General features: G+C 33.5%; 2 protein-coding genes across 4 annotated transcripts in view; one reads left to right on the forward strand and one right to left on the reverse strand.

The window, feature by feature from the left end:
* Positions 1-1795, reverse strand: part of Recql (RecQ like helicase) — a 33297-nt gene extending 31502 nt beyond the window's left edge. The window contains exon 1 of one of the 2 annotated variants that reach the window (XM_015498220.2): positions 1687-1795. In XM_015498220.2, coding sequence (XP_015353706.1) covers positions 1687-1759 — 73 coding nt within the window. In that variant the 5' untranslated portion in view covers positions 1760-1795. The remainder of the gene's footprint in view (positions 1-1686) is intronic. The other variant, XM_048787281.1, reaches the window with a different exon arrangement.
* Positions 1796-1878: 83 nt separating this feature from the next.
* Golt1b (golgi transport 1B) lies at positions 1879-14604 on the forward strand. Of its 2 annotated transcripts, XM_048787285.1 has the most exons (6): positions 1879-2052; positions 7188-7279; positions 8594-8772; positions 11235-11316; positions 13564-13596; positions 13984-14604. In XM_048787285.1, exons 1-5 carry the CDS (start codon positions 2028-2030, stop codon positions 13570-13572), a joined length of 387 nt encoding a protein of 128 aa, XP_048643242.1. In that variant the 5' UTR covers positions 1879-2027; the 3' UTR covers positions 13573-13596; positions 13984-14604. The 2 variants fall into 2 exon arrangements, with proteins under 2 accessions (XP_048643242.1, XP_015353709.1); XM_015498223.2 differs by lacking the exon at positions 13564-13596.
* Positions 14605-15808: the final 1204 nt, after the last annotated feature.

Consider the following 15808-nt stretch of genomic DNA (forward strand, 5'->3'; position numbering starts at 1 on the left):
AATATAATTTAATTTATATTTATATTTTAATATTAATATTAAAGGAGAAATTGGTATTCTATTATATAAATTAAATTATATAAAATATAATTTAATTTATATTTATATTTTAATATTAATATTAAAGGAGAAATTGGTATTCTATTATATAAATTAAATTATATAAAATATAATTTAATTTATATTTATATTTTAATATTAATATTAAAGGAGAAATTGGTATTCTATTATATAAATTAAATTATATAAAATATAATTTAATTTATATTTATATTTTAATATTAATATTAAAGGAGAAATTGGTATTCTATTATATAAATTAAATTATATAAAATATAATTTAATTTATATTTATATTTTAATATTAATATTAAAGGAGAAATTGGTATTCTATTCTATTGGGTTAGATTTCAGGAGAAAATAGGACAGGTTAGTGATGGGGAGAAAACATGGTTTGTGTTGTTTTAATGACTAAAATCTAAGCATACATATATGAACGAGTGGAAAATAAAGTTTGAGAGAAGGAATTTTAAATTCCCCATAATCCTATGAAAACCTCCCCCAACTCTCTCATATGACAATTAACATTTTCTAAAACTATGTTAGTGCTCTCCAAAGATAGCTTCAGCAGCATCCTAGCCTTACTAAGACTATTTCCTATATAGAACAATTCTTTCTACGTAGAATTCTGAAGCCACCAAAAGGCTGGAAAGACATGCAAGGGTTTACATGCTAAAAATATGGAATGGGCACATCATTGAAAGACAGTTAAGAAATGGTGATAGCCAAGGACTTCCAATTATTTACGTAACTATCTCTTCACTTCCTCCTGGAAATAGGACATTCCACCCATAAACTATAAGGTCCTCTAGCTGAGCAGGGTTTGAGTCTCTTCACCTTTACATCCACATCGCCTAGCAAACTATCTACATCTACCCTTTTGAAAGGGTAGGATCTATATCCAGTTTTTCCCTACTGTTTTAAATGACTCCTTTGATTATGCTATTAAGACTGATCCTTCCCCAAATAACGTGATTTGATAGCAAAATATCTCAACATAAAATGAATTCAAAAATTAATAAGATACAGCAAGTCTTCCAGTCAGAAGTCGACTAGGCATCCACAGGAAAGTTTTTACGCAGTGACAACCGTCATCAATATTTGAAGGAAATGCCGCTGAGGTCCAACAGTCTAAACCAGATAAACATCCCTCCACTACACTTCACCTGCAACTCGCAGCCATCAGGTACTGATAATTCCCTCTCTTATGTCACTGTGAAGCAGAGGGTAGAAGAAGCGTCCTTAGTGTAATTTCAAAATAAATGATGGCTGTTAGTAAAGGGGTTTGGAGAGCAAAGCTTCCTGAGTGAAAGTCTGGAGAGATTAAGAAAAAACAAAAACAAAAATGGTCCATAAGCGAACTTGCCACTCAAAAGCCTGAGCTGAAGGAAAGCAGGACAGTCATTAACGCCCTGATTTCTCCTCCGCTACAGTGTGAATGGAAGGAAGTGATCCTGGATGGATTGGTTCGCCCTCTTAAGAAAATGATCAAAGGAGCGTCCTCTTGTCCCTTCAAAGCTTTAACAGGAGTTACCCCACAACCTCTGTCCATGAGGGTGAGAGAAGCCGCCTTCTACACCCGGGTCCCCAAGCCCAAACAGCTAGGGCCTGGAAACCGTTACCCACCTGTAGGTCCTGCTCTGCAATAAAATCTTCCCGCCACCCAGCCGGGAGAATCCACCCTTCCGGGTCGGCACATTCAACCAATCGCAAATAATAACCTTCTCTAATTGAGCAAGGGGCGTGGCCAGCATGCGCATCATGGAACAAGACCACGGGTTATTGGTTGATTTTGTGTGCAGGTTTAGCCAATGGAAAGCTGTCTTGAAGTTGAGGTGTGGGTGGCTGCGTGTTTCCGGAAGACGTGGCGGCTCTCCTGGGCTGCTCCCCGGCTTCTTTTCTCCCTACTCAGCTTTCCACCCTGGGCATTCTGAGGTGCTGCCTCCGCTGCCCTCACCACTGCAACCATGATCTCCTTAACGGACACCCAGAGTAAGCGCCTGTCCCCGGGGTCCCCGCCTCGATCCCCGCTCACCCCTCGCTCGGGCTCGTTTCGCCCGTGGGTCGCTCAGGCTGGGTCAATGAATGAAGCTCTGCGTTGGGGCGGTGGCCTGCGAGATTGGGAAAGGGCTGCCGGGACCTGAGGACTGACTGGAGCGGACCGGGGCTGGACTTGCAGTAGCCGACCTGGCCTGGGAGAAGAGCCGATGGGGCTGGGTGGAGCGCTCAAGCTGGGGAAGGGGAGCTTTACTTGAGAGTGTCTCGCGACGGGGTCGCGCTGCTCTCCTCACCCGGGTGAGATGGGCTCTTTGTTCCGCCGGACCGCCACGAGAGAAAGTTTGGTGCGCGACCCGCGCAGTGGGGTCGGTTCTGCACATGAAATACTTGGAGTCCTTTACAAGTCACTGGCTGGTTAATTTTGGGGAGGTGGTATTTTAAATGTCACCTGCTGTGGGTTGTTTTTGAAATCGTGCTTAAATATTTTGAATATTTTCCTTTCGCCACCACTGGAAGCTGCCTTCCAAAAATCCCTTATAATTTCACTTTTCTGCCTGCCAAAGTTTCAGCAGCATTAAAAAACCACATTATGTTCAGTTAAAAAACATTTCTTTCGTTAGTATTGTATAGTATGCTTTATGACTTGTTTTACTATTTTGGCATCACTTTCTGCTTGCCAGAATTCTCCAAGCCCACGTCATCTGTATGGTTCCATGTTTCCTTTTCTTGAAAGATAACATTTCCAATTTTCTATTCCTTCTTGTGAATCTTAATAATTTATTTTTTATTTACAAACTGCTTAAACTCTTTGCTTCCTTACCTTTTAATGATCATGATAGTCTCTTTTTGCACATTTTCTTTTGTCTTCCATGCCTTCCGTTTTGGGGAGTACGCTTACTCAAATTTTCAAAATTATAAGAATTAACAATCCTCTGAAGTTAAAGTAGAACTTCATTTAAAATGCTATATTTCAAAATGGAGTCTTAAGGTTTAGATTCAAGTCATGGCAGACTTGAACTTAACAGATCTTTTAAAGTCTTCTCCGCACACTGCCACCCCAGTCAGGCTCTTTTTTTCCCAGTACAAACTGGACCTGGGGTCTGGACCTTGGGGCCACTTGCTCTGGCCCAGGAAACTTACCAATTTTGGTACATTTTGTTCCATCAGCCTCACTCCACTCTGATGAGAAAAGAGAAAATATGTAAGTGTAGACCTTTAGATCTACTATAATTTTATATTTTCTTCCGATTTATCATGTGTATAAATCATGTTAATTCTTATATGAGCCATTAAAGCAGAGAGAAGCATGCCCCTTCATAAATTAATTGAGGCACAAAAGAAATTCATAAGAAAAATAGCAGAAATAAGACTTGATCCTAGTTCTGATGGCTCAAAAACTTTTTGTTCTTTTCAGTGTACTCCACTAGCATCTAAAAAAAACCTTTGAGGTCCTAGAATGATCTGAGTCTGTAATATATATGTATATATTAAAATATGACTTATCCTATGCATAGAGATTCTCTTCTATTGAAGATTTATTATAGGAATGAGTGCCTAGTCTACCTTTCCAAACACCAAAACAAGGGGTTTTATCAGACTTCATTATATTTGTGAGAAAGATGTAATTTTACTCTTTTTTTAACTTACCAGATGTTTTAGGTGAGAGAATAGATTGAAACATAAAATAATTAGTTTCAAATTGTGTTTGTGTTTAACTGCAAAAGATTGGCCATCATTCAAGTGATTTGCCAGAATTATTCTGGGATTTCAATTCTAGGAGAGGGTGACCAAACACTAATCAGAGTAGAATAAAAATAGCAATTCATGATTGTCTTAGGGGATTCTATAATAGCACTCTCTCCACTCCATAAAAACAAAAAGATTTATTAAGGAAGATGAGATAGAGCCAGTTCATGTTGTATCTAATTTGTCACTTCATCTTCTCACATTGCATAAAATTCTATCATGATATTCAATTGATATCCAGTTGAATTATTTTTGTGACTTTTTTTAAGAGTATAGTAAGACAGTGCTGCTTTTAATCAATTATGAATAAGTTCTAAAATGCTAGCAGTGATTGCCATTGGATTACACATATTGTTCCTTATAAAATTTCCATAATAGGTTTTTTAATGTTAAATAAATTCACTTTTTAGTTTGCTTTCATTAATCTGTTAACTTTTTTTTTTTTTAATTTGAGGGTAGGAGTATGAAGATACAATACAAAAGGAAGATAAATTTATTTTACTATTATTCTAGTAGAAATAAGGCAGCTCTATGTAGGGCTTTTAATAGCCTTACAGGGCTTCTGAATGGGTAATGATGGGGAGGAAAGGAATTCTGGAAATGAGAAAGGGTAATGAGACCATTTTGAGTCTTTGGGCCTATGTAGATCTGACAATACTTGGGAACATCATGCCAGGGCTAGTTTTGGCTAAGGTGTTACAAACAGCTGTTCCCTTCTGACTTATACTGAATAAAGCAGTAGGAATGTTTTGGTTCCTGTGTTGTAGTTGTAGGACCATGGGCTAGAAAGTAAGAAGACCAGACTTGCATTCTAAGTTGACTCCATACCAGTATCACACACAGATATTTCTGCTGATTGTATGTTCCAGGACAAATCATTTAATCTCTCTGAGTCCTTGGTTGTCCATATGAAACAAGGGACCATTGCACTGTTTACCTCACAATTTTATTAAAGGAATCACCATATACTGTATAAACAACTCTTAACCAATAAGCCATTTATCAGATGTGGTCCTGTTTCACTGCAGTCAGTTTTTAATAGATCTAGTGTATAAAGTAATATCAAATTTTAATCACCTAAGTGTGTTTTTCCCGAAGTTCAGTGTACTCCAATATCCTTGAGTTTCATTTTACCAAATGTATTTAAACTGAGAATATACATACACACACACACACACACACACACACACACACACACACATACTCCCATCCATCCTGTGGGTAGAAGTATTTATAATAGTTAATAATAGTTAATCATATGGGCTTTGAGTTCAGATAGACCTGGCTAAAACATTTAACCAAAAGTGTGACTTTAGGCAACTTAAGTCACCTTTCTGAATTTCAGTTTCCTCTGTCTCTAACATGATTTCATTATCTCTACATTCTAGTAGTGTTGGGATGATTAATTTATATAAGCTGTGTAAAAAACCATATAGTGCCTAATTTATGGTAAATTCTCAATACATAGTATATTTCTATATCATTTCCTTTCTGATGAGCCAGAATCTTAAAATGTTTATGTAATCATTAAGATAATTTGTGAAAAGATAGAAATTAGTCATTTAATAACAGCTGTAATAATTAAATGCCAGCTACTAAATAGTTGTACGATGGAATTTTACTTGCTCTTTTACCCATATTTTCCTATAGGAAATTTTATCTAATATCTAAATAGTTATTTTTGTTAATTCATTTAAGATATTTAAGCATGAAATATTAGCCTCAATTTTTTATTGAAATTTTATACTGGTGGAATGCATTTAAACTTTTCTGTATTTATAGGCAGGTACCTGAATTCTTTCAGACTGACATTGGGAGCAAAAGGTGGCTAGAAGAGAAGATAATAGCTATCAGGAAATTTAGGAGGTCAGAAATAAAGAAAAAGATAAAGTTGATATAAATTTTCCAATTATCAGAACATTTTATGTGGCTTAAGAATTTTTGAAGTAACTGTGACCTAGATTTTAGTTTTCTGGAGCTGAGGCAAAAAGGTTAAGTAACAGATTAGAAATCACTAAGAGTGGGCTGGGGATGTGGAGTGGTAGTGCGTCCACCTAGCATATGTGAGGCACTGGGTTTGATTCTCAGCACCATGTAAAAATAAAATAAAGATATTGTGTCCACCAAAAACTAAAAAATAAATATTTTTTTTAAAAAAGAAATCATTAAGAGTATATTTAATATTGTGTTTCCAAAAACAGCTTCTCCTCTGACTCATTGTCTGTATGCTGATAGTGCTTTTAGATAAAATAATGGCTGTTTTCTCTAAAAACCAAACTAAAATGATCAAGGAGGTAGCTTAGTAGATTGTGTTTTGTAGCTTAAACAGAAGAGTGTGTCTGTCACCTTAGAAAGTTAAGACCTTTCAAACTAAAAAGATAACACCTAAGAATATAAACTAAATAAAACTACTAATTTTATATGCAAGATGAACCTAGATGTCAAACCTTATACTTTGTCCACTATTGTATAATCAGTATGTGAAACAGTTCCTGGCCTCTTAATAGTTGATCTTTGTTGTTTAATGATAAAGTAAAAATTTAGAATACTAATATTAGGTTAAACAGTATTTGAAATTTTGGAGAGTTGATTTTAGGACTCTAAACTTAAATAGATGAATGGATTCGTAGTACAGATAAATTGATAGATGATAAATTCATAATAAGCCATCAAGAAGTTGAAAGTGAGCTAGGCATGGCACACACCTGTAATCCTGGCTACATGGAAGGCAAAGCAGGCAGAGCACTGGAGCCCATGGAGTTCAGATCAACCTGGGTAACATAGACCATGTCTTAACAAAAAGTGAAAAGTAATGCCTGACCTTCTGAAAATTAACTTTTTGAAACAACAGCTACCATAATCTCAAAATATTTCTTGTTGTCACCGTGAGAAGCAACGTATAATTGAATGAAGTAGATTGTGTTGACCTACTATAACATTTATAATAGGTGGAGGAAGGAATTAATTTTAAGAAGTACAGATATTGTACATATAAGTAATAATTATAGAATATGAAAAGCAATAAATAAAGGAAATCTTTATGTTTATGTCTAATGCCAGAGAGGTTTTGAGAGAGAAAAAATACAATCAAAGATTTAACATCTGATTTATCTTTTCTATTATGGGTGTAAGAAATTCTGTCTCCTTACATGAGGATTAGGCATTCCCATTCATAGTTTTAAATTCTGAGGTAATTTGCTGATGTCAGTTTAATTTGTTTGAGATCTGAATGAATGTCATTATGAAGTTAACCTGCAATATTGGACAGCGATTTCTTTATATTAACCAAAAGAAAAAGTAGAAAATTATTCTTGTTTAGTTTACAGGGATATTAATGTGACTTTAATTTTTCTCTACCCTTAACCATATAACTTTTATTGCAGAAATTGGAATGGGATTAACAGGATTTGGAGTGTTTTTCCTGTTCTTTGGAATGATTCTCTTTTTTGACAAAGCACTACTGGCTATTGGAAATGTGAGTTTTGGAATATATTTTAACTAAATTCATAAAGAATTTTTAACTATAAATGAATTATTACCTGCTGTCAGATTTGGGAGATATAATTTATTCCTGTGTAATTACTATTATATACTGTATTTCCATCAGGAATGCAACCTGTCAGCTTTCTGTTTAAATAAAAGATGAACACTTAATGAGGTGTTCTAATTCCAAAACTGTTTTGTTAAGTTACACCAAATTAAGTAAAGGTTGTCTTTAAATGGCCATTCAAAATAGATGCCTTGATAGTCTTAGTAAATGTATTAAAATGTTTTGACTATAAACATCTGAGGCTTTACATTTGATTGAGCTGCATGAAATAAACAGATTTTAAATAACCTTTTAAAATATACCACTGTGTTATTAATTGACTTGCTTAGAAAGGTTATGTGCTATTTGGAATGTGTAGTGCACTGTCCACGTGTGGGGGTTGTATAAGAGCTCCAGAAGTAATAACCCTCCTAAGAAGGCAATAAAGTTACTGAATAATGATTACATTTCTTTTGAAGTACATTTAAAGGACACCATAATTGGTCCTTTAATAAATGATAATATAAACAGCATTTGTACGCAAGAATATGAAGCTGAACTGTTAGGCTTAATATACATCTGTGTGAAGTAGTTTTCACTAATGAAGAACAATGGGAAAGGGAAGTATTTCAAAATAAAACACAGGAAAAGGAAGGCTCTTAATAGATCACCACTACTTGTTCATGAACAGAACATACAAAATATATGTATATTTTTAAAAACCTGGTTGTATTTTTATTTCTGATGCCAAGCAGATATTTTAGAAGTAATAAAACTGGAATATCCTTCCTAGCTTTGCATTGTGTGTTCTGTTCTACTGTGTTCTAGTCATGTCAATATTTCTCCCATCCATAGAAACTCTTTTGGCCCATGTGAATATTTTGGAACCAGGAGGAATACCTTTGAGTGACATGTCTATAGGCAGCTTCTCTGTCTGAGCCTTGCCAGCTTATCACTCCACTAAGCTATCCTCATCCAGCCACACTAAGGAAACTACTGTAAACACAGATGCCCCTTTGTAACATCTTTGTTTGTTTCTCTTTTTCTCCTTTTAATCAAATAGAAAAGGAATGAGATGAGTGGAATACAGCTACAATTTTAACATGCTTAAACCCACTCCTTGGTTTTCTTTCTTGGTTGTTCTCTTGGCCAGTTGCCCATGTTAAAAGTCAAATGTCCTTCTTTTTATTATATTTAGCATTGACCTAAATTTATGCTTGGTTAACTACTTTTCCTGTGTTGCATTTTCTTCTCTTCTAGGTTTTATTTGTGGCTGGCTTGGCTTTTGTAATTGGTTTAGAAAGAACATTCAGATTCTTCTTCCAAAAACATAAAATGAAAGCTACAGGATTTTTCCTAGGTGGTGTATTTGTAGTCCTTATTGGTTGGCCTTTGATAGGCATGATCTTCGAAATTTATGGATTCTTTCTCTTGTTCAGGTAAGGCAATGATTTTATTTTCTCTTTCAATAAACTGGCATATCAGATAATTATTTTAAAATCTCAGGTACATATATCAGTGTCAGTAATATGATCATTTCCTTTAATGAATTGTGGTTTAGGTTGAATCTTTTATTTTGGTTTTAGATCGACCAACTATAAAAATGCTTACCAAATGTACATGATTGCCTAAATAAGTATAAATTATCTTGTAAATTACTTTCAATGCAGTAAGATTCATTTTAGTGTCATTTTAAAACAATATCTTTATGTTTGATATTTTTATCAACTAAATAAACAGTGATAGCTAGATAGACACATCTAGAATTTTAACATATAAAAACTGATACTTCATAGTTTAAGTGACAGTCCACTTAACTGTAATTTGTTTATTAGTGCATATTCATATTAGCAAATCCTGTACCAAAGGAACTATGGGCGATTTGGATCAATGAATATTTTACAAATGGCAGTTAGCAAGTAAATCAACAAAAGCATGTATGTGAGAAAATACCTTTATTAAGGTTGGCATTAATTATTTGTTTAAACAATGCATATCCTTTGTCTTTTGTCTACTGGGCACTTTATTACAAGAGCCATAAAAACAACTTAAGGTCCAAACCTGCTTTAGGAAATCTCTCATTTCTAATATGGAAAGAAGACCATAAAGATACGAGGGAGATATAGTCATAATATTATATATATAGTCATAATATTATTTTATATATATATATGCATGTATAATTAAGGAATTAATCCAAGCAGAGGTAAGAAATATTAACAAATAAACTGTACCTTAAAGAATGAGTTAGAATTCATCCCATAAATGAGAAAATGAAGGGCAGTTGACTGAGAGAAGTAGCAGACAGGGTCTTGAAAGTCACAGCTTGTTCTAAAAATAATCGTCTGGCAGAAAAAGAACATGTGATAAATGGAAGAAAATGGTTGGCAATGAGGGGGAAAAGGAAGTTTGGGGTCAGGTTGCAAACTTTCTTTGAATGACTTGTTACTTTATTCTCTTACCAAATTTGTGCTAGGGACAAGTATTTGGGGAAGAGAGGGGTACAAAGATTTTTAAGCATAAATGGATACAGCCTGGTATGTGTTCTAGAAAAATTGTTCTAACCTCAGGATAAATCATGTATTGAAAAGAGAAGACTGAGAAGCTAGTTAAGAGGCTCTTGATACAGCACAGAGTATAGAATGATAGTATTGGAATCTTAGAACCCCTTGACATTTTAGGGAAGAGAAAGAAACACTGGAAAAGATCAGAGAAGAACTAGAAGTAAGGATCATAGTGGCCAAGAAAGGAGAGGGTAAGGAAGAGCAGTTCATCATAGCAGATTATGTTCCAGCAGAAGATGAGTACCTTAATTAAGGACCATGGGGGGAAATCATTAACTTTCTTCATTCAATAGGAATTTTAGTAGTAAAAGTTAAATGCTAAAGTGATCTTTGAGATGAATAAAGGATGAGAAGTCAGCATCATTGGTAACTTGGAATGATATATTGGCTCCATGGTTTAGGGAAGCATTTTTGTTGTTGGGTTTTATATTTTGAGGTGTTCTTAGTTTGAGATATAGTGCCAAAGATCTTTGACATTCTTTCTCCAGATATTTGTAATCCTAAATGGTAGCCTTTGAAATCACACATTTTTATATTTAAAAATTATTTTAAAACAAAATAAAATGATCCTTTTGGATTTAATACTGCTAGAAAACAATTATAATTGTCTTTGAAATATGTACAGTGCACCATCAATAAAAGAACTATTTCTCTAATTTAAAAGCTACTGCTTTCTGTTTAATCCTTTTAGTCCATATATGTTGCAGATTCATTATTGCTCATTTCTGAATTCTGTCCACTGTAATATTTTCATCCCTATATGCCTAACTTTAGGACCCAGAGAAAGTTTATTCCTTGTACATTTTTTAAATAAACTATTTCCCTCTTCCTATACAGTGGTAGTTTAACTGATCAAGAATTAAACTAGTTAGAAGCTATGTAACTTCTGTGGGCTTGTATTTCTACCCAAAAATGTGACACAATATGAGGATTACCATCTGACAGGTAGTCTGTCATTGTTCGTTAAATGTTGGCACTTACTATTTATTCAGTAAATGATAGCAATTATTATTTTCATGGTTCTATACATATGGTCTCTACAGCTCCTTTCTTTTGATCAGTTTTACCTCGTACAACTCACTATGGTTGAGGAAATCTTTAGCAGTTGAACCAAGATAATACAGAATCTGAGTGTACAACACAGCTAAGCTTCATTATGCTGTTTCTTAGGTTTTTAACCAGTAGTCAAAAGTTTTTACATTACATTTGTAGTTATTCATGATTCTCTAAAACATTCACATTTTTAATGGCATCATTTCTTTTTAGTTAGTTATTCATGCTTGATCTTGGTAATAGAAATATGTAAGTTTTAAGAACCTTTTTTCTGTGTCTCCCAGGGGCTTCTTTCCTGTGGTTGTTGGCTTTATTAGAAGAGTGCCAGTGCTTGGATCCCTCTTAAATTTACCTGGAATTAGATCAGTAAGTAATCATGTATTTAGCAATGTGTTTTTAGACCACCAAAATGAATACATTTTGATGCTTCTTACCTTTAGAAATTTGAGTAATTGGTACATGATTAATTGATAAGTTTTTCATTATGATATAAATGACTATATCACATAAATCTTGGTTACCAAGTTTACCAGAAAATAAACATTGCTAAGCCTGTAAAACCTAGTTTTGTTTCACCGTGTCCATTTTTACTATTCTCTATTTTTTAGTGTTACTCAGATTGATAATGCTATGCTTCCTTTCTCTTTGAGAGTTCAAGGTTTTTTCCATTGACTTTTATATAATCTCTAATTTTAGAAGCAATTACATAAAAAAGAAACCATTATGTCTAGCACTTATTTTATTTCTCAGATTGTAATACCAATTTGAATGGATTAAGAAAGTTAGATAAAGGACTCTTACACTGGAAATCAGTTGACAAGATTCTTTTCCCAGCCCTGTCCAAAGTTTGAACAATCTTGTCATGTCTTTTTCCCCTGGTAGACCTTGACTTTCATCTTGATAAAATAAAGGAGTCAAATCAAATAAGAAGTAAAGATTAAAGAAAACATTTTAAAAATTGACAAGAGAATTTTCTTCCCTTTATTTAAGGTTCTTTCAGTAAATGTTTGATACTAAGTCATCCCACCTATTAGTGGGGCTCAGAAGGCCTTATAGGATTCAACTTCTTATTTCTTCCTTAGAAAAATCTTTCCTGACATGCTGTTGCTGGCATGGGGTTTGATTCTGTAGCATCCCTGTGCACGCCTCTATCATAGCATTATCTTTGTTTTGATTGTCAAGAGAAAGGCTTGTCTTCAGGGACAGAGATGAGTTTTATTTTTAATCATTCTTCTATTCCAATGCCCAGCTAACAGCTGGCATATAATAGAAACTCAAAACATTTTTGCTAAATGAATGCACTGGGGGTGTAACCTAGTAATAAAGCACTTGCCTAGTGTACACAAGGCCCTGTATCCCCAGCACCACATAAAATAAAATAAAAAATAAATGAAGGATGATCTTTTGTTGCCCTGAGGGAATTTGGTCTATCTCAAGACAGTTCTGGATAACTGTTTTTTAGTCAGCCTCCATAAATTTTAAAACTAAATGAGATCCTTAAATCCTAAAAGAATCTGGAGTTGATCTGCGTTAGGAACAATCCTTTTGGCTCTGGATATGATCCATGTCAGAAGTAACTCTATTGCCTAACCTTCTTCATAACCTCCTTTGGAGAAATTTCATAGTTCCAAGTCTATCCTGAACAACCAGGACAAATGGGCATTAAAGCAAATTTTAGGAATCTCAAGTTCTGGTTTTGTCTTGGGAAGTCTATCAGTTTCCTAAAGTCATGTACATATTTTTTTATAGGTGTTTCTAAAGAGAAAGTCCATAGCATTGATTGAATTCTCAAAGAGCTAAAGGATGGCTTGTCCACAGGAAAATAAATACCACTATAAGCCTAATCACATTTCTATCCATGGGTTAATTTTAGAATTGGAATCTTTCCTTTAGAGAGAGAATGTTGTACTTTTTTGGCTCTGAAATTTACTTTAAAATTCTAGCAAATTCATGAGTACTTTCCAAGCAAGTTTTAGCTTTGGTGTGTTGATTACTACCTGTAATAATACAAAATGTTGAAACCTAGGCTTATAGGGGTATATCCTGATTTCATTTGCATTTATCTTCAAACTCATATAGTAATAATGTTTATATTTAGAATGACTTTTGAATTTACTGAAATTTCTTAAAGAGTTGTACTCAATATTTGTGTCCTTAATTTAAGAATTCTGCAATATTTGCATAAATGGACACCTGACAGAATAATGCTTCCTGCCATTAGTACTTAGTTATAATAAATATTTAAATACAACTATGAAGTGTGAAGTGAAAGAAATAGATGATTGCTAGAATTTGATAAGATTATAAGCACTGGGGTGATATAACTTTTAGTATCTCCACTAATTACATACTTTGTTTCAATCTTTACCATCTGGAATGCTGAAGAAAGCCAAACTACTTTTTATTTGGGGTGGAGTAACCAAAGTAAATAACCATTTACATAATGTGTGTTAAAGTTTATATTTAATAATTATAAATTTTTGCATCATTAAATCTGTTTGTAATGCCATTGCCACTTTCAGTCTGAAGTCCAGAATACACATTTAAAGTATTTTTAGTCAATAGCTGTTGTTAATTATTGAACTTAATGGAGTTAAATCTGTTTGTTCAAAGACGACATAGGCCCCGAAGAGATCCACAATAATGGTCAGTTGAAATATCTTATTGGGTTCATTAATGCATGAGTGGCTGACATTTCAATTTTGTTTTTTTGTTTTTGTTTTGTTTTGTTAAGCTAGCAGTGTTAACATCATTTTATACAATTTTTTTTATTCATTGTGTTGCATTTTTCATGTTGCACCCTTAATTCATATGTACAACATGTCATACAAAAACAACTTTGAAAAAATATATATCTTTATGTGTCAGAAAATGGTGGTGAGTAATACTGGATTAATCATTGTCGATCATACTTTAAATTTCCACAAATTTTCTTGTAAAGCTGGATTTATTTAATGAAGATTTAAAATGTTGATATAGTGTTATATAATGCTGTAGACTCTCTTTAATTATCTGCTTTTCTTTTCCTTACAGTTTGTAGATAAAGTTGGAGAAAGCAACAATATGGTATAACAACAAGAGAATTTGAAGACTCATTTACAATATTGTATTATTTATAAAATTCTTTGAAGAATATTCAGCACAAAATTAAATTACATGAAATAGCTTGTAATGTTCTTTACAGAAGTTTAAAAGGTGTAGCCTACAAAGTACCAACAGCAATTAGTAAAGAAGCAATGAAAACAGGCTTCTAATCAAGTGATCTAAGAAGTCAGCAAGAGCAAACTGAGGGAGATGAAATCCATGTTACGAGGCATATTGAAACTCTAGAAGGCTATTTTTATTATCTTTCCACGATGTGCAGAACACAGCCATTCTTAGAGAACTGTGGTGTCTGTTACTTTTCTTTTTACTATTATTATTATTATTATTATTTTGAAGGCTCAGGAACACCCACAGGCATTTGCTTTTTAGAAATGTCCACTGTGATGGCAAAAATATTTCCAGTTGCACTGTGTTTCTGAAAGTGATGCATGAGTAGGATTGGATTATGTCATTTTAATGTATTAAACCCGGTGAAAACCCAGTTTTCATGTATGAATCACTTTTTTTGTAAACATGGGGTTAAAATAAAACTTTTGTGGTTTTTCCAAAGCTTAGTATTTTAAAGCCAGGTGAAAATCTGAACTAGTGATTCTTTGTTGGAATATGCAGAGGTCATTCTTCACTATCTTTTAGTTCTTAAATTATAGCTCACAAAGCATTGTTTTGGTCAGTAACGCACTTTGAAAATACTCATACTTCTTGGGAGTCTGACTACCTAAGTACCTGTTTGTATCATTCATCACATATACACATCTAATAAAAAGCATTCTTGACCATGAAATAGTATGTTACAAAGCTGGTTTCATTGAGTAGTCTTTTAAGATACTCAATGATGCAAACCAAATAGATTTTTCCCATGTCATGATGTGGTTTTTCTTCATTTTTTCTTTTATTTTTTAAAATTCAGCTGTGATTTATTACTTTCTTTTTCATAAATTAACTAACTTTTGGTAATGTTTACTTTAAAAATGTAACATGTAAAAATTTAAACCTGTAACTGTGTTTTAAGGGCTGTTCATGTAATCTGAGCTAATTTTTAGCTTTTTCACAAACGTACAAATATTGGTATACGTGACGTATGCTTCGTGCTCAGTCTTCACCCTGAGAGGGTGAAGCAAGTTCACATGCTGAAGATGTTTTACTGTAATTAAACTGGCTATGATTTCTTGAAAACCTGACACTAAAAAAATAGTGGATTTTTTCCCCTTCCATTGCTGATGGTCAGACAGTAAAAAACAGCAAATGTTTCCCTAGTTTTCCAAGGTGGCAGCTTTTGTGATAGATGTAGGAACACATTTCAAAAAGCCACAGTCCTATTTGTGTTACCACTAATGATTGCACTATTTATTTTTTAACAGTTGCAAAAATACATAAAATCACAATTGAAATTTGTGGTATTTATTTATATACATGTCTACAAAATATTACAACATTTGTTATTTTTAATTAAGTTTCTTGATGCACAGAGAACTCCCAAACTTGCTCATCTGCAGAAGAAAAGACTTGGTATATAGTGTAATGGTTCAGTCTTGTGGATTACTGTCATTTTTGGTACTTGCATTTGACTTTATTATATAATCTGTGAAAGTGAGATAAATGGAGACTCCTACCTCAATAGTTCATGGAATAATAAAAGACCTAGTGTTGTGTCTAATGTTCTTCAAAAAATTAATATCCTCACTTGGAGAGTGTCAAATATATATATATATATATATATATATATATATATATATATATATATATATATATATAT

Source organism: Marmota marmota, unplaced genomic scaffold (genome assembly GCF_001458135.2).
Source record: "Marmota marmota marmota unplaced genomic scaffold, marMar, whole genome shotgun sequence".
Lineage (NCBI taxonomy): Eukaryota > Metazoa > Chordata > Mammalia > Rodentia > Sciuridae > Marmota > Marmota marmota.

Bases quoted from the DNA above. Each gene is read 5' to 3' on its own strand.
- Golt1b (XM_015498223.2), top strand. From the start codon at position 2,028: ATGATCTCCTTAACGGACACCCAGA. The intron at 8,773-11,234 runs GTAAGGCAATGA...TGTGTCTCCCAG, and splicing joins GGATTCTTTCTCTTGTTCAG to GGGCTTCTTTCCTGTGGTTG. The intron at 11,317-13,983 runs GTAAGTAATCAT...TTTTCCTTACAG, and splicing joins ATTTACCTGGAATTAGATCA to TTTGTAGATAAAGTTGGAGA.